Source organism: Notothenia rossii (assembly GCF_949606895.1).
Source record: "Notothenia rossii genome assembly, chromosome: 6".
Lineage (NCBI taxonomy): Eukaryota > Metazoa > Chordata > Actinopteri > Perciformes > Nototheniidae > Notothenia > Notothenia rossii.
In genome coordinates, this window is record NC_136909.1 from 58,854,203 (window position 1) to 58,876,854 (window position 22,652).

The 22,652-nt window shown below is 41.2% G+C and overlaps 1 protein-coding gene across 2 annotated transcripts in view; it reads left to right on the forward strand.

Moving 5' to 3' along the window:
* The window catches only part of LOC307044209 (gamma-aminobutyric acid receptor subunit pi-like), a 241,866-nt gene extending 231,377 nt beyond the window's left edge, over positions 1-10,489 (forward strand). For both annotated transcript variants that reach the window (XM_079689285.1, XM_079689286.1), the window contains 4 exons: positions 4,595-4,732; positions 5,209-5,361; positions 5,836-6,026; positions 6,746-10,489. In XM_079689285.1, the coding sequence (XP_079545411.1) occupies positions 4,595-4,732; positions 5,209-5,361; positions 5,836-6,026; positions 6,746-7,111 (848 nt within the window). In that variant the 3' untranslated portion in view covers positions 7,112-10,489. The remainder of the gene's footprint in view (positions 1-4,594; positions 4,733-5,208; positions 5,362-5,835; positions 6,027-6,745) is intronic.
* Positions 10,490-22,652: the final 12,163 nt, after the last annotated feature.

The following is a 22,652-nucleotide window of genomic DNA, read 5'->3' on the forward strand; positions in this document are numbered from 1 at the left end:
AAACGCAACATCTTGCAAGAAACAGCATCTGAGGGCTTTTTAACATTTAACAAACTATGAATGTGTCATACTCACTTAACGGGAAGAAACTCATCTATCAGACAATATTAACAATTGTTATCTAAACAAAACACAAGGGTAATATCAAGCCTCTGAGTTAGCCCTAAGCTAAAAAATGCTAACGCAGAACTCATGGTAGGAATATTGTATTAGTTATTGGATCTGCGAAAAACAAAATATCACATGAAAGCTGAGATTCCACTGATTCCAGAGGTATAAGTCAAATGGGATGGAAAATCCACCCAAATGACCCCAGAAGTGTTTTTGTTTTTCTAAATCTCTCTAAAAAGGTCTAGTTTAACTTGTTTTGCATCAATCTTGATGCAGGGTACTTATTATGTTATAGTTTGGGCTTTTAGTCTACCATCCTTTCATTTTTTTCACGATAAATAATGGTTGTTTTTTGGACGGACACTATCATTTTTTTTTTTTTACTATGTTCAATCTGAATTGACTTTAAAATAAAATAAATCTGTATATTGATTCTGACTTTTCTACATCCAACTCACAGGTTTATCATTGCTTTGAGAAAAAAGATTATTAATGTACACATTTTAGAAGGGAAGATATAGTCATTTGTTCTGGGCATGTCATTTTCGAGCCTGAGACCTACACAAGCACGGCAACTGCTTCAGGAGAAGAAAATATGTTTTACCTGTAAAACTAACATTATGACCTTATAAACTTTCAGAGAACATGTTAGGTAACTGCTGCCTATGTGTGCATCCAGCTGACAGCATAAGCAATTATCTGACTTGTGTTTGTGGCCACTGGACACATAGCCGCGGGAAGTCATTTTGCTTAGGGGGTGCTGCGAAAAGTGGGGAGGGGGCTATGGAGGTTATTCCCTATCTTTATTCAAGAGTGTGGTATTTAAATTTGAGAGCATACTTTATTGATTTCTTTCCCTCAAACCATGTCCTCACACTCAAATAGGGCCTGCTTACACTTAGATTTGCTCTGCTTCTGCTCAAACTGTACGCTTGCACTCAGATATTTTGCTGTTTACAGATTTCCTGTGTTCCAGCTTAAAAAAAAAAAGCTTGTTGCCATGTACTCATTGCATGGGCTTCTGGCTCTGTTGTGTGACGGTAACGGGCTGGGGTTTTGCTTGCCCTGTGTTGACGAGCATCTGGCATTTTCAGTTCCGCTGCAGACACTTTGGATTCTATGCCCTGGACCACGGTGTCATCACGAAGGGCTACTATGCGCTCCCTCAGCAGATTTGTGCATTCCAGAGCACCCCGTGCGCTAGCGTTGTTGCTCTGCAAATTCTTAGCCACTGCTTCACATGGCTCAAACAGTGCCTCACAGCACAGTAGGCCAAATAATGTTCTCCATTTTAAAGACTGTTTATAAAGGCCTCCGATCTTTGCTCTTGCATCTCCCCTCACACTTTTGTCATCTTTGAGTATTTTCAGAGTCTTCTGGAGTTCAGTGTAAGAGCTGCAGACACGGTTGATGGCTATTGTCCGCACACACCATCTTGTCGGACATATGGCCAATATGTTAACCACATCATCACAGCCAAACATGGACACATACAGCTCCTTGCGTTTGGATGACTCGCGGATGACCGTGGCTATGCCCTGAACAAAGTTCAATGTCTCAGCAACAAGACTGACCTCACGACCGACCTCTTGAAGAACCAAGTCCAGCGAATGGTTGGCACAGTGCACAAAAAGAGAGTCAGTGCACACTTCTTTGAGTCGAGCCTGAACTCCCGAAAATCGTCCCGACATATTACTTGCCCCATCAAAGCAGTATGCTTTTAGACGTTCAATTGGGATGTTCAGCCTAAGAAACACATCGGTGATGCACTTGAACAGTGTTTCTCCAGTGCTGTCGGGAGCAATGTAAAATCCAAGAAAATCTTTGTGGATCTCCATGCTCTTGTCCACATATCGCAGTGTCAGTGAAAATTGTTCCATGGCACTTACATCCGTTGTACCATCCGCGGTTATTCCATAGTAGGGGCTTTTTACAGCGCGAGACACAATGTCAGCCTGGATAGCATATGCGCACTGTTTAATGATTTCATTCTGTATCGTATCCGAGAGCCAATTATCCCTCCTAAGCACCCATTCTCTGTCTTTAGGGAGGTTGTATGTCCGCTCGAGCATAAGTTCATACAGAACACCATCACGACTGTTGTCACCCCGAAAAGCTATTCCTTTTTTACCAAGAAAGATAACTGACCTGAACATCAATTCAAGCACATTCCTTGCGGTGTTCTCTGTTTTCCGGGCAGTGTCAGACAGAAGGGCGTTAATTGGTGTGCTACCTAAAGCAGCAATATGTTGGCTTGAATCACTATGAAGTTTTGATTTCTCATGTTCATTGAATTTTTCTGTTGCCTTCCGCCAGTTAGAGAATCCCCCCTTTACAAAGCTGCTAACATCCATCCTCACGCTGTCTTCATTAATTAGCCATTTCTGAACTGCTTTGACACATGTGAAACACATGATATGGTCACTTTCCTCAACATAATGGAGCCACTTCCATCTGTCAAACCAACTTGCATTAAATGACCGACAGAAGGTTTCTTTACCAAACTTTCTACCGGGACAATTGAAGTCAGTTGGCTGGTGTGGCTTCTCCATTGATTCGACGCTAGCTTCTTCTCCTTCCACATTTTCTCGATCGCTGGTGGTAATGGGAGAAGTTCTTCTAGTTCCTGACTCTGGTGGCTCACAAGTAGACAGAGGAATTGTAAAGGTGGTGGGCTGAGGAGTAGCTGGTGGTCCACTATTTTTATTAGGTTGGGAAAAAAAAATCCAAAATCCTTTTTTGCGCCATTCTAGAAAGTCTCTGTCACTCTCTCTTTTACGTCACTATCCCACGACCTATGACCTCGATGACTCGGATTTTATTTATTTGGAAAATAAATTCAAGCCACCGGACTGATACAAATATATGCTACTGCAAATTTTATTTTAAATAAAATCATAACTGTTTTATGTAGTTTAATCATTTTAATTAGGTGGTTACTTAGTTTTTCAAATGTACACCACTCGCCAACAGGGGGTGCTGCAGCACCCCCAGCACCCCTACTTCCCGCGGCTATGACTGGACACATGAGTCAGTTGTTGACTCACAGACTTCAAGGCGAGTTCTCGCTTAATGTGTGAGGGCTCCGGGCGGCCGTACTGTACATTGTCATTGCAACAAGGGCTCGCTGGCAGACATTTTGAGCACTTTATGCACACTCCGTAAAGTCTGCATACATAAACGCTTTGCCTGAGGGAATTACTCACAATTCATAGCATTATGAAAACAAGGGTTTACTAGGGGAGGCTTGGAAGCATAAAACATGGTAAACAAGGAGGAGATGGATGTTTAGCCTTGCATATGAAATGTATACAGAGACTCTACATTTACATTAAGGATTTAAAATGGTAGTGTACACCGTATAAACATCAAATAAGAGGAATGCAAGCATATGAGCTATATTGCATAACGTTTTACTCAAACCGTATCTTTTATTATTGCCCAAAGGTGGAGTTGTTGATAATAATACAATACACTTTCTGTCAAATTCAGCGAAAATGTCCTGTTTGTTCTGTTTGTGCCTGAAAATATTCCAGGGTTTATATCCATGTTTTATTTCTTTTTATTTAGCTTACAATTTGGTTTTCCAATAAAGCGTGAAAGCTCAAATTGTACATAACATGCTTTGGTGTTGACAAAGTAACAAAATACGTCACAGCAAAGTGTTGTACCATTCATAGTTATACCATTTCGCCCCTTGCAGCTCCTCACTGACATTTATTAGTGTTCAGTCCTCATGGAATGTGTCAACAGGATCAGCACTAAGCAGCCGTGCAATTCATTCTGATGATACCACGGTGCATTTCAAAGCCAGGTGTCCCATTTATGCAAGTCAAGGGCCATCAGCACAACTCGCTGCATCTCCTGACTCCATGGAGTGCGTCTCACCTCAAATGTTTTCAGAAGTACATACAGGCTAACTATTGTTGTCATATAATGTTAAATAGTTTCCAAACGAGCGACCTCATTGGTCCATTGGGAATCTGGGAGCTGAATGCAACCATTTGTCCAAACAGGAGCCTAGTGGCACGCCACTCAAGCACTGAATGGTTGTAAGAAATGTCCAAAAAAGCCGCTTTGGACACGTGGGTGCGGATTGGAATTCAGCCATTCAATCTGCTTTTATTAAGCCTTGTGTACAGCTGGTTGCTAACGATGCCTTATGATGAACGAGGTAGTGTACTGTGGGTTGATCAGAGCTTAAAGCAGCGTTCTGCCGCAGCTTAACACATCAATAGTACAAAACAGCAGGCAATCAAACAGAGAAACAGTTCAAGCCCAGCCTTAGACTGTCTTTGAGTAGAGCTGAGAGGAACTTTGGGTGATAATTATCTGTGTGTTCTTCAATATAAACAAAATATTACAACTTTGACATCCTTATTCAATTAGATTTTTAATAACATATATTGAATACTTCTACTTTAGATTATTTTTCTGTAATCTACGTATGAAGGTGATTTCCATCTCTTTTTCACTTCTACAGGGGGTTACAACATCAATGATATCATGTTCTACTGGACCAGAGGAAACGAGTCTGTCAGCGGATTGGACACCCTACAGCTGGCCCAGTACACCGTAGAGGATCACTACACTTCTGTCTCAGAGGCCGTCTATGAAACTGGTAACAATAACCTTCATCTCTCAATGTCACATGTAGTGGGGCGGGGTTGGAGCCAAATGCAGGATAAATTACGAGTTAACAGAAAATAACTCTATTTTAGATTTAATCCAGACAAGGCAAGCTAAAAATAAACAGAATATAACTTCACGTTGAACCTCATACAACAATTCAACCAAGACTAACAGAAAACCAGCACTTGAATAGACTCAGAACTAATGAGGGGATAAAGTGTAGGTGTACAGGAGGTCAGGTGGTTGCAGAGCTGATTGGGGAAAGGTGGAACTATTAAGGCCAGTTCCAATAATCAAAAAGGCGGGAAAACACAAAAAGACAGAAAATAAAAACAGACATGACGCAGATGTAGAAAATAAAACAGGAAACAGCAGTAATATATATAGGTAACATATCAGATACATACCACCTGTTTCTGTTGTGAAATACTGTACATTGACACACTTTTGTCCTTTTGTCCCAAGGCAACTACCCGAGGCTGGTGTTCCACTTTGAGCTGAAGAGGAGCATTCTGTACTTCATCCTGGAGACCTACGTCCCCTCCAGCCTGCTTGTTGTCCTCTCATGGGTTTCCTTCTGGATCTCCCTGTCCTCTGTTCCAGCACGCATTTGTATAGGTACGAGAACAAAGACATGTTTCTTACCCTGATATTTTCTCTTTAGTAAAAGTATTTGTATGGCTACACAAAGATGAGATATATTTTACTCTCCTTTTGTGAGCACAGATGTTGGTTCGGAGATGGGCTGAGGGGTTGAAGAGAGCATCTGTGACATTGGTGTTTTTAACTGGGAACATTCAAATTTAGATGTTGCCTTGAATTAAATCGGCAACTACCACAGGGGGCTTGAGAACACACCATTCTCAAACCTTAAAAAGCACACTGGATTTAAGGGGCTACATTTTGGTGAGGTCAATGCTCACTTAAAAATAATGAAACTAAAAATAAGCTTTGACAGCACAGACAGAATTCCTCTCGTAATTTAATGTTGGCTTTTTTAAAGTGTAGTGAGAAACACAGATTGGAAAAATATAACAACTGATCAAATAAAAGTTGCTTAACAATGTTATATTCTGTTTTTCTTTGCTCCAGGTGTGACCACGGTCCTGACCATGACCACTCTGATGATGGGAGCCCGGACGTCACTGCCCAATGCCAACTGCTTCATCAAGGCCATCGATGTTTACCTTGGAATCTGCTTCAGCTTCATCTTCGGAGCGCTCATCGAGTACGCCGTGGCGCACTTCTGCAGCCTCAGTCACATGGACTCACACATCTTCATGGTGAGACCCTCATGGATATACTGTTTTATAGCGTGGTTTAGATACATTTTAAGGGGTTTTGTTTTAACCTGATAAAAGGGCACCCACTAAACTGAGTTTCAGAAATGCCATTAGTTCCTGCATGTGATGTGAAATAAAAACACAATATTAAAGCAATATTGTGTAACGTGATGCACACATCCCAGCTGTTATACAATTGGTGCCCTCAATGGGATAAGTATCAAGTTTGGATGTTAAGTGACAGGGAATCGCTTTGTGTTACTATTTTTAAGACTCTAGGTTGCCAAAGCTTGTGTAATAACATCCATATTAGGTAATAAATCCACAAAACAATAACAATATTTTAAATGTATTATGAAATGACAGCTGTCTTTGTAAGAAACCCATTTTGGTTGCTTATTTCATAACGCATGTATTATTTTATTATTTGTATTATTTATTTATTATTTATTATACGAAAAAGCAGCTAAACTGAAGGCAACTCAAGACCTGCCATGTGCATGTCCTTCCTGTGTTACTGTTCATTGTTGGAGTCATTGCTGGAGTCATTACTGTTGTTGTGGTCACAGTCATTGTCTTCATAATGGTGGTCATTGTCCTCCTCGTCTTCTACATCATGTCATCATGAGCATTTTGGGGTAAGTGGAACAAATTCTCTCAAATTTGAATGTAACTTATTTTGACTTCAGTTCAAATCTCATTCTCTTTTTGTCTCCCAGCATTACGGCCACCACATGCACGACCTGGACGACGAAATGAACGGCATCATCACCACCATCTCAAACCACAACAGGGCCAAGAGACGCAAGGAGGCTGCCGCGACTCAGACCCCGGCTCCCGCCTCCCTAGAACTCATTGTTAGCCCGTCCAGCCCCTCGGGCAGCGAGCCGAAGCCCGAGGCGCCCCCCCCGGAGCCCACCCACTGGTGCCTCACTGCTCTGGCCACGGTCCGCAAAGTGCTCCGCTCCTTTACATGCTGTACCGTGGAGAACCCCCACCACATAGACAACTACTCCAGAGTCACCTTCCCCCTCTCTTTTGTCATGGTTAACCTGCTCTACTGGACATATTATCTGTACTTTTAGCATCAGCTCGAGTGCAGCCCGTTTCCCAGAGAGAGTGTTTGTAAACAAAAAGTGTATTGTACTGTATGTATATGTACAGTAAGCGTTATTTAGGTGTGTTTTGAGATGAGTATGTATTATTTCTGCATTTGGATTCATGAGCGCAGTGGAATACTCACATAGGTTTTCTGGGAAATGCTTATGATTACAGCTCAATTTTTAAATATTAATGTGAACTCGGATTGAGCCATTGCTTTAAATGTAATGCGGCTGGTGTTGGTTAAAAATAGGATAATTTAACACTGACAGGGTAAGGTTTAATCAATGCTGATATACGTTGAGAGGAAAATTGCTTGCAATGGAAAACATGGCAGTCTACATCTTTTTTTTCTGTAGTATGATTTATTTTACGCAAATCTCCATGCAGGTAATTACTGTCAGACATGGAGAGCATGGAGCTGTAATCTAAGGCTGTATGACAGAATATGCTATCTTTGCAGAGGGAGAGCAAATGCCCGTTTTCTTTTTTTCTGCTGTGATGGATTAATTATTTGTACAATGTCATCTTCCATTTCTGCCTGCAGATGTACCATTTAGATGGAAATAGATAAATTAATGGATGAGAGAAGAGTGATTAAAAAGAAATACAAGCTAGAGAAATAACTCAACAGACTGTTAGGCTCTCAAGGACGGACACTTCCATTCGCTGTTGAAATCTCTCTTTGTTCTTTGTTCTTTGTACATCTCAGAGTTATTTTTAGTTCCCTAAGCAGTGCTATCTCTCTCTGCCTGCATTTATTTGTTTCATTGACACTATAAATGTAGTGGCCTTTGATCCCTTCAGTTGTGTGAGCGTGAACAGTATTAGGACACGTGTCCTCCAGAATCTGTCCTGCAGTTTCACAAGGATGGGAATGAAACCACAATATGTTGAACAACAAAATGCATGTAATCAATATATAACCATATTAATTAATATATTAATACGGTTCATTTATTTAACAAATTCTGAAATAGTTTTTTAACCTCAACTATATACATTATCTTACCCTTTATTTTATTATTTTTATTTTTTAAAACCTACTTTTGTTATAATGACATTTACACAAACAACACATCTTTTCATATTTTTTTTAACTCTAAGCCTCAGGCAAGATTCACGTGTCATCACCGAATTTTGACAAGCTAGCGACTAGACAAAGCTTGACACAAAACAAAGCTAAAGTAATTGATGCTGCTGCTGAAAAGACTGTGCAAAGAGTAGACCTATCCTACTATTTGGTTTGACATGGTTATAATATGTTACCTACCTATCAATGTAGCTAGCTTGGAAAATGTTGTTAGTTTGGCTTGTTTACTTTTTGAGGAGCCAGTGTTAGCTAGCTTGCTAAATCAAGTTTATATATTTTTTTATTAATAATTTTTACAATTGAGAGAACCCCTTGCAACCTTATTTCACTAACAATATGGGGAAGCGAAAAAACATGTAGCATTGTTTGTTCATGTAGCATTACATACAGTAGAACAACAAAATGCCAATTTCTTGACTTGCAAAAAGATGTTTAAAATTAACAAACATCATATACAGTATGTAGGCTATGTCATGTAATATTTTCGGGAAAGAAGGCCCTATTAATAATGTAAAATGTGTTTATTTTTTAATTAATGTTTGTTTATTCATATGATTGTGCATATCGTTATGTTTTATTTAACAATTTACTCCTAACACTCTCCATACCAATTGGCCAGGTGTTAAAATTGTGGATATACACACCTCGAAAGACAGGTAGTGATTCATGTAGCACTCTTCATGGTCTGCTGGTAGTTTTTCTCAGTGTGCTTTTTTAAAATATAAAGCATTAGTCAGAACTAGATGTGATAGACTTTGTAGAATGATTTGAATACGAATGAAATTGCCAAAATATTTCAATACAATGTCATCATCTGAGCATTATCCAAATGGAGAACGGCCTGGATATGCTACGCTTGAGGTATCGGTTCTCTCTCAGTTCTCAGTTTTCTATGCCGTCATATTTCACTGTGCGAGTTTTGAGTCTTTTAGTTCAGGTGATACAGTATGTTTGCTACAAATGGCATGAATCAAAGAGCCAAAGATTACCACTTGATTTCCTCTTTGTTTCCCTTTAGTTCCTTACCTAGGAGATCTTGAAGAGCATTTTCAAATGTTAATCGTGTTCGTTATTGATAGGATAACTTTGAAATAGCATGCAGTCAATAAGGAGATAAACATGACACTTTACGTTTCAGATAGAAACAGGATTCAGTTTAACAACAGAGATGCATGATTATTTATTGATGTATTCAATTATTACTGTGACATACACTCACTCATTCCATTTCAATTTTAACAACATTCGATGTGTATTCAACATAATCTAAATTGGTAATATCTATTGACCTCATTGTCATGGCCTTTTAAATCGTTTATATGTTCCTCTTTATCTGCATTGCTTCATCAACTACAAACAATTTAACGGCTTTCCTTGCCTGATGAAAATAGAAAAGTCGAATTTATGTTTGTTCTTACTGCATGGTTTTCAAGTGCAACTTTTTGTTTATTATGCTTTGCTCAATTTCTTTTTAGTTAAATATGATGGAGAAGACTCATCATAAAATGCTCCGTTGAGGCTATTGAGGGGACCAGATCAGTAATAAAGCCAAAGGTGGACACACAGGTGCAGGACGTTCAAACTCCTGTTCTCATTTTTTGTTATTTAAATCTAATAGAAATGATCAGTTACACTGTTCATTGCTTTTGAGCTGCTCTGTGGAAGTCAGTGAGCACTGACCCATTAAAAAGGTTAATGTAAGAAGACCAAGACGGTCAGGTTTTATACATCATGCCTGCAGTTGTAGTTTTTATAGCCATCTTCTCAGTGAACGGTACAAGAAGTGAATGCCAATATGGAGCCAAAGAATCCTAAGAGCAACCACATAGAACAATGTATTCACTCTCTGTTGAAGTCCATACACAAAGCTCAAGAGAAGCAATTGTCCGATGGCTCCACGGTCGCTACTGTATTATCAGTGCTGCTTTGCACAGACTGATCAGCATTAAGATGGTAACAAATACCCAAGGAAGATGAGAGTACTTCAGAATGTTAGCTATGAAACGGAACATTATGGCATATGGGACTTTTTGAAACAGAAAAATTGGACTGCCCTTACTTTCCTGTTGTGTTGAGTGTCTAATTAGCGCCTCTAGGTGACGTTGGCTTCCAACCTCACAGTTCCTGGGATATCTTCATGTGAAATGTATTTATATACTATGCTAATATAGGCATCGGTTTGCTTAACATGTTGTAAATAAATAGTAACACTGTGCATGTTTATTCGATGTATGAATATGAATGATAGCAATAAAAGAGGTTTAACGTGTGTATTGGTTGCATTGGTTTATAAAGAACGCATCATTTAACAGAGTTGTTTCTATATCCGCAATATCTAAATTAGAAGTGCAGTGGGTTGGACTTACTAGCCTACAGAAATGCAAATGTATTTTTGTTCCAGATGATAGGGCAGAGATGTCCCAGCGGGAGTGTTGGAGAATGTTAGGATTCATTTCCTGCAGCTCCATTTGCTCTGACTCAGCAGAATTCAGAGTGAGAGGATGATCATCATGCAGTGCGTACCCACACATTAGAACCTTTGGAAAATATACACTTTATGGGTATAGGCAGATTTACTCTTCAGCAATAGAAGCAAAGATGGCTGATTTTTTTATTAACTCAAAGTACCAGTTTATTTTTCTTTTTCATCAACAACTTTACAATTCATTCAGCGCATGAAACAAAAGTGTGCATTTGTCCAATTGTATTAAACCCACCATGCTGAAAAACAAAAACATGCTGTATAAAACAAAACAAAACAGTTATAGGACTAATATAATCAGAAAATAAATAATATAATTAAGAGTATAAATATCACTAAAATAAATATGTATATGTATGTTACTATATCTATGTACAATTAATAAATAACAGTACTGACAAATTACTCAAAAAACAATAATAAACCATACAAATAATACATATTTTCAAACACACATTAGCAAAAATAGATCTTAACAAAAACCAAATTCACATAGTGATGTAAAAGGTCAAGGTATGTATGCATAGCCTATGCTAGAAATGGTTGTCATATATTATATAATGTACCTGTGGAACCACCCAAAGTATACTTTAATTTCTCCATGTGTAGAAATGTAACCCACAGGACCTTGGTGGAGAGGCCTCCTTCTTCCACTTCATTAGTATAATTTGCTGAAGTATGTAATTTAAAACCTGGTCTCACCAAAATACGTGAAATGAACACGACTCCTTAACACCGCATGTGGTGGAGACACGGAATCTGCTAAATGACGTGTCGGCACCACGGAAACAACCCCAATGTAAAGTGAATGGCGATCCTTTTTCATGGTGGACACACCAGGGTTCGAGATATGTGGGAGCCAATGGGAGCTGAGCTCCCATAAGGAGGGATCTGAGCTCCCACGGACGCAGTGAAATCATACATCTGTGGGGGTCGCTAATACATTACCAACAACCATTATTTTAATCACAAATAATGCATGTGTCAATGTAATGAGTATTATTTCCGTTAACGAGGTAAATAGGCTAAAAGAAAACATGTTTTCCAAAAGAACAACGCATCTCTTGAATGGCAATATGCCTGCAATACATTATTGCGCAATCTATGCCTGTGAGCGTGCTGCCCAAGCCGAGATGATGTGTATGTGCGTAGTTGAACCTTTTCATATTTAAGTTTGTAGCAAGGCTGCTGCTGTGCAGGCCCGGACTAGCCATCGGGAGGCCCGGGAGGTTTCCCAATGGCCTGGCACATTTTTTTTTTTAATGTATTGTGAACGCAACGCTGCGCAAATGTGGATTTGCCTCACACAGGCTGACTGTCTGTCTACTACATGATGTGGCCTGCCGACATGGCCACTTCCATACCGATCATAAATCAAAGCCCTCGATTGTTCTCTGTGTGTCATTCAAGCTTGGGAGGGTGTGTGTATGTGTGGCACGAGAGAGAGAGAGAGATTTTTTTGATTTTTAAACCACCTTTATTCACAATTTTCCTCAAAAAACAAAACAACAAAAAATAAAAAGACACATTATCACCAAATAATACACGTTTTGTTTGACATGGTGCTAAACTTAAATTCAAAATCAGTAACATTGTTTGACTTTCACACAAAAAAAACCTCACAACTGAGATCAGGAAAAACATCTCTGGAAAAGAGTCATTGCCATTTGGAGACTTCAGTCCGTTGCAGTGAGCAGCGATCAGTGTCTCTGCAGCAGGAGGCTGCTCAGACGTGAGGCCAGGCCTGCAGTGTTGTCCAGGCGGGGGCCACACACCTCCACCACCTGGCCCAGCATGAGGATCCTCTCCTCACAGAGTCTCTGTTGCAGAGAAGGCCCAGCACCTTGAAGAGACCTTCATAGAAACCCGAGAGATTGTTCAATTGTAATCCTTTCAGGTCCATCAGGAACAGCGACTCAGCCAGACCCAGCCCACCACAGCGCTCCAATAAGGCCCGAGCTACAGGTCTCCGGACCAGGTCAGCACGTCCAGTCAGGAAACTCTGGAGGAACCGGAGCCTGAAGGCAGCCCCTCTGCCTGCCAGGTGAACCAGGCCATGTCCCCCCTCCTATTTTGGCAGGATCAGGACGCTCTGAGGGACCCAGTGCATGCAGTCCCAGAAGAAAAGCACCACAAACAAAGATGCTCTCTTAGCATCCCCTTGAGAAACGTCAATCTTTAAAGAGCCCAGCTTTATGACACTCATAATGACATTATTTTATTATAATTGCATAAAACAAAACCCAGGCTGAAGAAAAATAAAAAGAGAATAAAATAAAATAAAATAAAAACAAGATGTACTTATTCATCATTCTTTGCAGTTTCCTCTCTAATCCTCTGAATTATCTTCTTTAACCGAGCCTTCTCTGGGCCGCTGAAGAAAGGTTCCCCTAAGGCTTCTATGCGCCGCATGAGGACCCTGGCAGTATTGTGAAAAATCTGCAAATCAGCAGAAAAATTATCTAACTTCACCCCCCTCCACCCCTTAGTTTCCGCCAGAAAGGATCTGATCCTCTGGAAAGAGTACTCCTCTCCCTTTGCTACCTCAACGATGTCAAAGAATGACTCACTGTCACTGTCCTCTGAGTCCTCTGAGACTCCCTCTGGCTGAGAGGATGAACACAGCGACTCCTTCTTTGACACCTTCCCTTTTTGTGCCACACTGCCTTTGCTCACTTGTTTGTTTTTTCCTTTTAACAGGTAACCTTAATAAATCCTCATCCATTACCACATCCGCCAGAACAGACTCAGCCACTTGGGCTGCAGTGTGCTCACTATCTGCTTCCTGCGTGACCTGAGTGTCCGTATGTGTGATACTGTGTGTACCGGCTGCCTGTGTGCTTTCTACGCGTGAAACCATTGGCTCTGCCACGGACCGACTGACCGGCGGTTCCACCACCGGCGTTTCCGGCGCGGACCCGGCCTTGGACAAAGCAACCGGCAGCGGCTCCGCAGCGGGCGCGGACCCCATCACCGGCGACACGGCCTCGCACAAGGCAACCGGCAGCGGCTCCGCAGTATACAGAAAATCATCAATTTGGAACGTGAGAACCAGATTCAGATCTTCTTCATCATTCTTCAGGACCATAAGCACCTGTCTCCTAAAAGACACAACGTGCTTGAGGTGCGGGGATTTACAGCCCAGGGGGATCAACTTAATGGGAGACGCAAGCTGCCCGTGTCGAGCCAGCTCTCTCTCCAACAACTCGTTTCTCAGAAACGGGGGCACATTAGAGATGATGACTTTTTTAGCTGGAGTGACAAGGGGTAGCACGGGTAACAGCATCCCTTTAATCACTAGCCCACTCTCCACCAGCTGGTTAGCTTTCTCACTGCAGTCTAAAAATATGACCACTGCACTATTCATGCGGGAGGCAGATTTGACTCTTTGTCATATCCCACCATAGCCCCCACAGCCAGACCACACTCCTCCACCGACACACCGACAGGTGGAGGGAGCTTGATGGCGTGTTGGCGAGTCAGCTTCTCTAACCCAGCGCAGCTGCCACGGAACGCCATGCCGGGCGGCGTGACTGCAGCTGCAGCCGCTAGACAAACAATTAGACAAACAATTCACCAGTGCAACCAAACAAAACCACCAACAAAACCCAAAGTCGGTGAAGTGATGCACAAAGACATCAACTATCACCCAGAGAAAAGTGAATTGTTAACAATGGTTTGAAAAGTTGCAAACTTTAAACAAACGCTCTCCGCTACGCTCACTGGTCCACTCACAACGAGAGAGAGAGAGAGAGAGAGAGAGAGAGAGAGAGAGAGAGAGAGAGAGAGAGAGAGAGAGAGAGAGAGAGCACCGGTTACTAGTATTTTTCTTGTTAGCATCTGGTTAGCTAGCTGCTCTAAAAGATTGTCATAGATCTCGGCCTCCGTTACGGGTTGTCTAGCTTCATTGTTGTTGAAAAGTGTTTCCCTTTCCCCATATCTGTTACTCCTGATTATGTTCACCTGGTGCCCTGTGTTGTCTCCTCCCACCCACCCCCCACCTGTGTCGAATTGCTGATTAGTGTGTGGGTATTTAGGCTCTGTTTCCCTGTCTGTGTTGGCTGGTAGTGTGTGTGAGATCCTTCTGGCTGTTGATTGTGCTCACGTGAACAGCGAGATTGAGGCTATGTCATGTGCCCGTGAGTAATAAATGCCCACACTGGGTTGTATTTTGAACGTTCTGCCTCTGCCTCCTTGCTTGGTCTGGCCGCTCAACTGTCAGCTTCACAAAGATATAAGGACCTATTTCAACAACAAGGTGGAGGAGAGTCCTCTGCTGTCAGACTGAGAGGCAGATAACTACAGCTCAGGTGAGGTTAAGGACTCTCTGAGTGTTTAGATAGTTAATTTAGTTTAAGTTATCTCAGTGGGTCTCAAACGGTTTGGTCCCAATTTATGTAAACACATATTTTCATTTGAGGGGGGAGTGATTAATAAAATATGCATGAGTAAAAATAAAAAAAATGTTAAATAGGTGAACAAAGGCAAGATAAACTTTTAAAACTTGTTGAGAGCTCAAACTAGTCTTTGCTGCTGCCTCAAATACCTCATTCACACCAATGCAACTCCAGCTTTTCAGGTTCAGAACTGGTTCTTCGGTTTAGCTCCGGCTCTTTTCACACTGCCCAGAGTCCGACTGGTGCTGCGTCATTGCATCATCGTTTTCGTCATGAAGTAACCGTTTGCGTGCCTGCTTCATAAAGCCAAACCGCGAAACCCCTCACAGCTGACACCGACAACAACAACAATGGCCGATTGTGCTCCAGCTTCCTCTGTACCTCTTCGGAAGACCAGATTCACAGTAGGTAGCTGTTCTCTTCAGTGGACCACTGCTGCTTGTTAAGTTTCTCCATCGTTGTGTACAAACTGGATAAAACGCCGGCTTTTTGTTGTTGTTCAGGAGTTGATGTCTGCACGTCTTTACCCACAAATGGGTTAAAACATTTACTTTAACAAGAGCAAACAAAGAGTCACATTTGACCAGTTTCTGTTGTAGTAGTGTTTATGTACTATCATTAAGCCACGGTCAGGTTTACAACAAAAACGATAATACCTTATGTTTAAAAATGAAACTTTTTGGCATTCCATGATTGTCTGGGTTTCTTCCAAGCTTGTTGTGAACTCCCCCTATAGGATAGTTGCACAAGATGGCGTCAATCAACTTCCGGCGGCTGGGTGTGAGCCTGAGTACTTCCGGTCTTCGGTGTGGAGTTGTAAAAAAAAAAAAGTCGGCACTACATTGCTGTGTGCCCCTTTGTACAAATAAGTCCCGTTATAATCGGGAGATAAGTTTCCATTCATTTCCTATTGATGCTGAGGTAAAGGCTCAGGGGCTGATCAAGGTCAGTAGGCCCCCACAACAAATACCCGTGTGTGTAGTAGGCATTTTCGACCAGGAGACTTATTGGTCACAGCTGGAGGACTGAACAGAGTAAAGAAAGGAGCTACACCTGTTCTCTTTGCTTGGAATAACTACGAGCTACCTACACCAAGACGTAATGTTTGGGAGCGTCGGCCGAGGGCAGAAGTCCCACCACGGACTTGACAGCTGAGTACGAGGTGGAAACACTTGCGCTGCCGGATCATGACTACTCTGTAAATCCAGCAACGGCAGTGATGGCAAATCAGGTGGCCGACGAGAACGAAGCCTTGAAAATCCAGGTAAGGGAGCTCCAACACCAGCTGGAAGTGTTACAACTGAGATCTCGTTTCGGGACACAACGCCTGGCAGGGTCGGACAAGGACATTCGTTTCTACACCAGGTTTGTTTATAAGGTTTGTTTATAAGGCTATCAGGATATTGTTATGGCCACTAGTTTTATAAACACTTTTCATTTGGGGAAGCTAATTTAAGAAACAAAACTATGTCTAACATGAACAATATTACATTCTTAGATTTGCCACATACAAGCATTTCCTCGCCTTTTGGAAATTGGTGGAGCCTGCAGCCAACACCAAGATGGTGCGGATCACCAACGCCAAGGCATCCTTTGCCAGCAGCTCGGATTCCTCTCAACCATCAACAACGGTAAGCAGCATACAAGCATGGATGTATATTAATAATTATGCACGCTGCGGACTATACCACCGTTTAACAAGTGCATCACATCACTCACAAAACACACACACACACACACACACACACACACACACACACATACACACAGAACAACAAACCCCAGGAAAATGTGTTACAACTGTACCTGGTCTCCCCTATAACAGTATCTACAGTATGCCTAACACTTATTTGTTTTCACACAAACTTCCACCCATAGATGAGCTGCTGCTGTTCCTCATGCACCTGTCAGTGGGCCTACATCTGAGGGATCTAGCAGAACGGTTTGGCATTCACCGCACCACAGTCAGCAGAATTATTTCCACCTGGACACACTCTACCAACTGCTTGGAAGAAAACGTCTGTGGATCCCACGCGAAGTTGTCAAAGCTCACCTTCCACCAGAGTTTTCAGCTTTCCCTGACATACAAGTGGTGCTTGACTGCACTGAAGTATTCTGCCAGACTCCATCATCTCTCCTGCTGCAGAGTGAGGTGTTTTCTACATACAGTACAAGTCGCATGCTACATTCAAGGCCATGATCGGCATGGCACCACATGGTGCCATTACATTTGTGTCTGGCCTGTATGCAGGATCTATGAGTGACCGGGAGATCTTCAAGCTGTCTGGCATCTGAGCCTGCTCACACCAGACATGGCGATAATGGTCGACAAAGGTTTCCTTGTGGACAATCTGGTTGAGTGTAAAGTGTACCGGCCTGCCTTTCTGCACAAAAAAACCCAAATGAGCAGGGAGGATGTCAGGCAGACTCAATCCATTGCATGTCTGAGGGTCCATGTGGAGAGGTGCATCAGAAGAGTCAAAGAGAACAAACTATTTGACAAAGCCATACCACTGTCTGTGTGTGGAAGCATTGAGGAGCTCTTCAATGTGGCTTGCTTCCTGGTCAACTACCAGAACGGGCCGCTGGTAAAAGCCTGGGCAAGCCTGGGCAGCAATTAGTGATGGGAATTATGGCTCTTTGAATGGAAAATAAGCTAAATAATCACCAGGATAATGATTGACTGTATTGCCAGACCTAATGTCAATAATCTTCTTTGTAAACATGACACAAGGTGGCGCCATATCCATGTCAGTGAATGTACTACTTTGAATTTGCCCTCTGTATGTGTTAAGTAAATAAAGTTGTCTTGCCTTGAATGAAATTCACGCAACTCTTTATATTAGATACTGTGTTTTTAAATGGCGATGGAGATTATTTGTTGACCCTGCTTTAAAGGATAGTTTGCCTTTACAAATGGTGCGCTTTATCACTGCCTGGGTTTTGGTTGAAGTGCATCCAAATGCTGCTGCGTTTGGCTCATTTTCCATTTTTCATTTTCAAAAGAATCGGCTAATGAATATAACTAATATATATATATATATATATTATATATAACTAATGAATTATAACCTCAAAACAAATGCACACAAAAATAACATAGGACAATACATAATATAATAAATCCACAATATGATAACATGATGTAGTGTGGTACACTAATGTTTCATTTCATTTCAAACCTTTATTTATTCAGATTGGTCCCTTGAGATCATAGATCTCTTTTACAAGGGAGACCTGCAGCAATTTAAGTTCCACATGAAACATAAAACAACATAAAAACAAACAATAGAGGATATCATACAACATATTTACATACTTATCAACATTTACAAATACCCATAGTTTCAGAAAGCATTTCACTTAGACGTGCTTTAAAAACATTCAGAGAAATAAAATTGCTCAATTTCAGTTGTAGACTGTTCCAATCTATGCTATCTATCAGTAACTCTCTCTCTCTCTCTCTCTCTCTCTCTCTCTCTCTCTCTCTCTCTCTCTCTCTCTCTCTCTCTCTCTCTCTCTCTCTCTCTCTCTCTCTCTCTCTCTCTCTCTCTCTCTCTCCAAACAACTCCACACCGAAGACCGGAAGTACTCAGGCTCACACCCAGCCGCCGGAAGTTGATAGACGCCATCTTGTGCAACTAGCCTATTGTATTGTTTTTCATCACTTCCTTTGATCAATAGGGATATGATAACACTAACGCTCTTTCAATTCAGATCAGGTTACAAATAACCTTTGAATCAGGTCTACACTGTTTGGAATGGATTGATCTGTTAGGGAGCCAGGATCATGCATCTCACTTTAGATAGCAAAGTTTACACGTTTTACAAAATCAGTTATCCTATGCAGTTAACCTGTTAATAAATATTTTTAAATGATTTGGCTTTGTCAATAAATTATTTCCCTTATATCTTTTACTATCTTATATAGAGGTTCGAAATTATGTAATAACCCAATTTGTGCTCTGTGAAACGGAAAAGGATTTTACATTGTTTTTGTTACTTTCGTTGCAGTGTCTTAAATGTAATTTAGGTTAACTTCCTGTTTGAAGTTGTTGCTATGGAAACAACATGACGGAGAAAAAAGTAATATCTTCTACATATAATAACGGACAAAGTAAAGAATGAAGTGTAGGCTATGTTTAAATGTTCGGAATTTGACTGTGTATGATGGCCCTCTTGAGTTGTCGTACAATATGACGGATATGACGGATGACGGATGTGAGGGAAATACACCCGAGCAGATATGGTACCTACACCGGCCCTGAAACACCGTTGTTGCGAATGAGGTGAAAGAGGAGCAGGAGGGAGAGGAGGGAGACAGGGGAGGCAGATTCAGGAGCCCAGACACACTCACAACAAAAATAAACAACTTTCAATTTGTTTTTAATTTGCAGCAGATTGATGCATTTAACTCCAAAATTTAAAAAAGAATCTTACATTTGCACATTTCTTTAAATAGTAACCCCTGTCCATATGCAACCCAGTCTCATGGCATTTCGTGTTCACCAACACGATTTTTAATCTATTGATTTGTGTTCACCAACACGATTTTCCCCTTTTTTTTCGTGTTGCACAGCACAATTTTAAAAGCAATGTATTTCTATTGGTAGTCTCACGGCATTACGTGTTATAGGAAGCTGTGTGGTTCATAAAAACATGTTCTTACTCAATAGCAAGCCACAATTATTGCTTTTATTTTAAATCGTATAATTTCGGACTTTTGCTGCCATCTGTGAGGAAAATAAATGGGGCTCAGAGCCTCAGAATACTGAAATCTGTATTTTTTAAATCTTTTTTTCCTTCTAATTTGTTATTCTTTTCAAAAATAACACACTGTTATTTACTCACCAATAACACACAATTATCCTTGTTTTTATTGAGGGTTCATTGAGAGAAAAATAAATAAAACGTGGCCAGGTTTTACTTTCTCGTTCGCACGAGTTAATAAAGCGTGCGCACGAGTTAATAAAGCGTGCCCACAAGTTAATAAAGCGTGGCCTCGTTTTATTTAAATTTAGGGATTCCTGTCCGTGACTCACAGTATCTGCTGCCCACAGCTGTTTTATAGAAGGAAAACCTCCTTCGCTTTATGAAATCTCTGCGGCACCAGTGGCCTGTACGAAGCAGGATTTGCTATTTACACTATTCATTCATGGAGTATGACGCTGCGCTGTCAGCACGTGTCTCCATGTTTGTCAGGGGCGCAGCTGCCCTGTGTCAGGGGGGTATGCAGCAACAATTTTGGCGCTCCCCCCCCCAAAAATTTTTTTTAATATATATATTATATATATATATATATATAGTAATAATAAATAAATAAGTCTGCTGGACATGGCCTTTAAATAATAAGGGTTTATTTTAAAGCATATCAGCCACTGTAGGTCTACCATCATTAAATAATAAACAAATTTACACATTTACAATCATTATAATCAATGCAACATAAAACATTAAAACATTAAAATGCAAAAGTAAGCTTACAAAGATCCATTAGAACACACTCTGTTAACAACAACCACAGATGTAAATCACTTTATAGCTAACTCTGGTACCTGAACTGTCTTGTACACGGCCCCTGACAAATAAGCTAATAAATAAAAAAAATTAAAAAATGATGTAGCTTATGTAACAATGTTGCTACCTGAGATTGTAGTAGAGCACTCTTTAGTTGCTACTAAATCGTAACATGGCGTGCCTTTGCACTTGCCCATTTATCTAGTATTGCATCGAATGAAACAGTTCGTGCCACACTGTTTTCAATTGAAATGACTGCTAATTGGGTTAAGCGATCATTGCTCATGTTGGAACGAAGGTATGTTTTAATCAGCTTTAGCTTGCTGAATGATCTCTCGGCAGAGGCAACTGTCATAGGCATTGTCAGGAAAACTCTCAGGGCTACTGTCAGATTTGGGAAAACCAAATCAAGGTTCTCCTTTAGGAGGACATTTAGTTTATCCAGAGCCTTTTCATGCCCCCTAAGTAGACGGCTTGCTGGGTAAATTTCCTGAATGATATCCCTTGAAACATCATCGGTAGCCAGTGCATATCTTGTCACTGATTCCTCCAACTCAGCTTTTGTCATGCGTTCCATTTTGTAAATGAACTTAAACTTTTCGGACACAAGCTGAAGATTGCAAAATCTGTCAGACAACTCCTGAATTACAGTGTCAACAATAACATTAAAAACCATGCACCTAAAATGGGTCTCAGGTTCCTGTTCAAAATGGCCAGTGCTTGAATCATCTCCATGAAATCTCTTTTGCTTTCTGCAACGTCTTTCCTTAAAGTCAGGGGAAGCATCCATCTCAATGGCTAGTCTGCGTGCAATGTCAAGGGATTTCTGAAACCCCTCCTCTCTATACTTACAGAAGAATTCTTTCAGAGAATCGATCATCCTTATGGCAGTGTCCATCGAAATGTTCACTGCTTGCATTGCCTTGCTAACAAACGTGATCTCTGACAATAGATCATACCAAATCAAGAGGCACATCAGAAACTCCATGGTAACAATCTCGCCAGAGAGCGACTTTGCCTCTGAGACTGTTTTGCCGTCTTTTTCCACTTCCTCAAGCTTTTCCAAAGCGTCAAGAATCCCCCCTAACTGGAAACGCACAGCATTGACAGAGTCTATTTTCGCCTCCCACCTGGTTTCACTGAGAGGCTTTAGAGTAATGTCCACAAACTCTTTGAGGATATCCCACCTCTTCACCGAAGCTGAAAAAATGGTGTACAGTCTCTGGATAGTGCCAAAAAAGATAAGACACACTCTGTTTGATGATGCAGCATCACATAGGAGAAGGTTGAGACTGTGGCTACAGCAGGGGATAAATAGTGCCTCTGGACACTTCTGCTGCACCAAGGCTTGAACACCTTTGTGTATACCTCTCATATTCGAGCCATTGTCATAACTCTGTCCCCTACAATTCTTCAACTCCAACCCCAGGCTATCCAGCACCCCAGTCAGTGTTTCTGTGAGACCTTTACCAGTTGTGTCCTTCAAAACTATGAAGCCAACAAAAGACTCATTGATGGTGGCTTTCTTTTTGTCGTCCGTATGAACATACCGGATTATGACTGAGGCCTGTTCCTGCTTTGAAATGTCAGGAGTGCAATCCAACTCCACAGCAAAGTACTTGGAGGCTTTGACCTGGGCACAAATTTTACCAAGTACACAGTCTGCAATTGAATCTAAAAATTCATTCTGAGTGCACCAGGAAAGATATCCTGTGGTTTTTTTAGCCGCTACCTTTCTAAGATGCTCTGCTAGTGTGACATCATATCGTGCTATGACCTCAAGGACACCCAGAAAATTTCCATTTTTAGGATCTCCTAATGTAGCATTCTTCCCCCTCAGTGGCAAGTTCCTTTCTGCGAGAAAGAGTATGCAATCGATCACTCTCGTTAACACGCTTCTCCAGTGTGCCTTTTCAGCTTCTATGGCTTTTTGCAAGGTACTGTCAATTGTCTTACCAAGGCGTAAGCGAGATGTTAATTCTTTCCACAAAAGATACGCGTTGATGTGTAAACCACTGGTTTCATGGTGCTGCAGC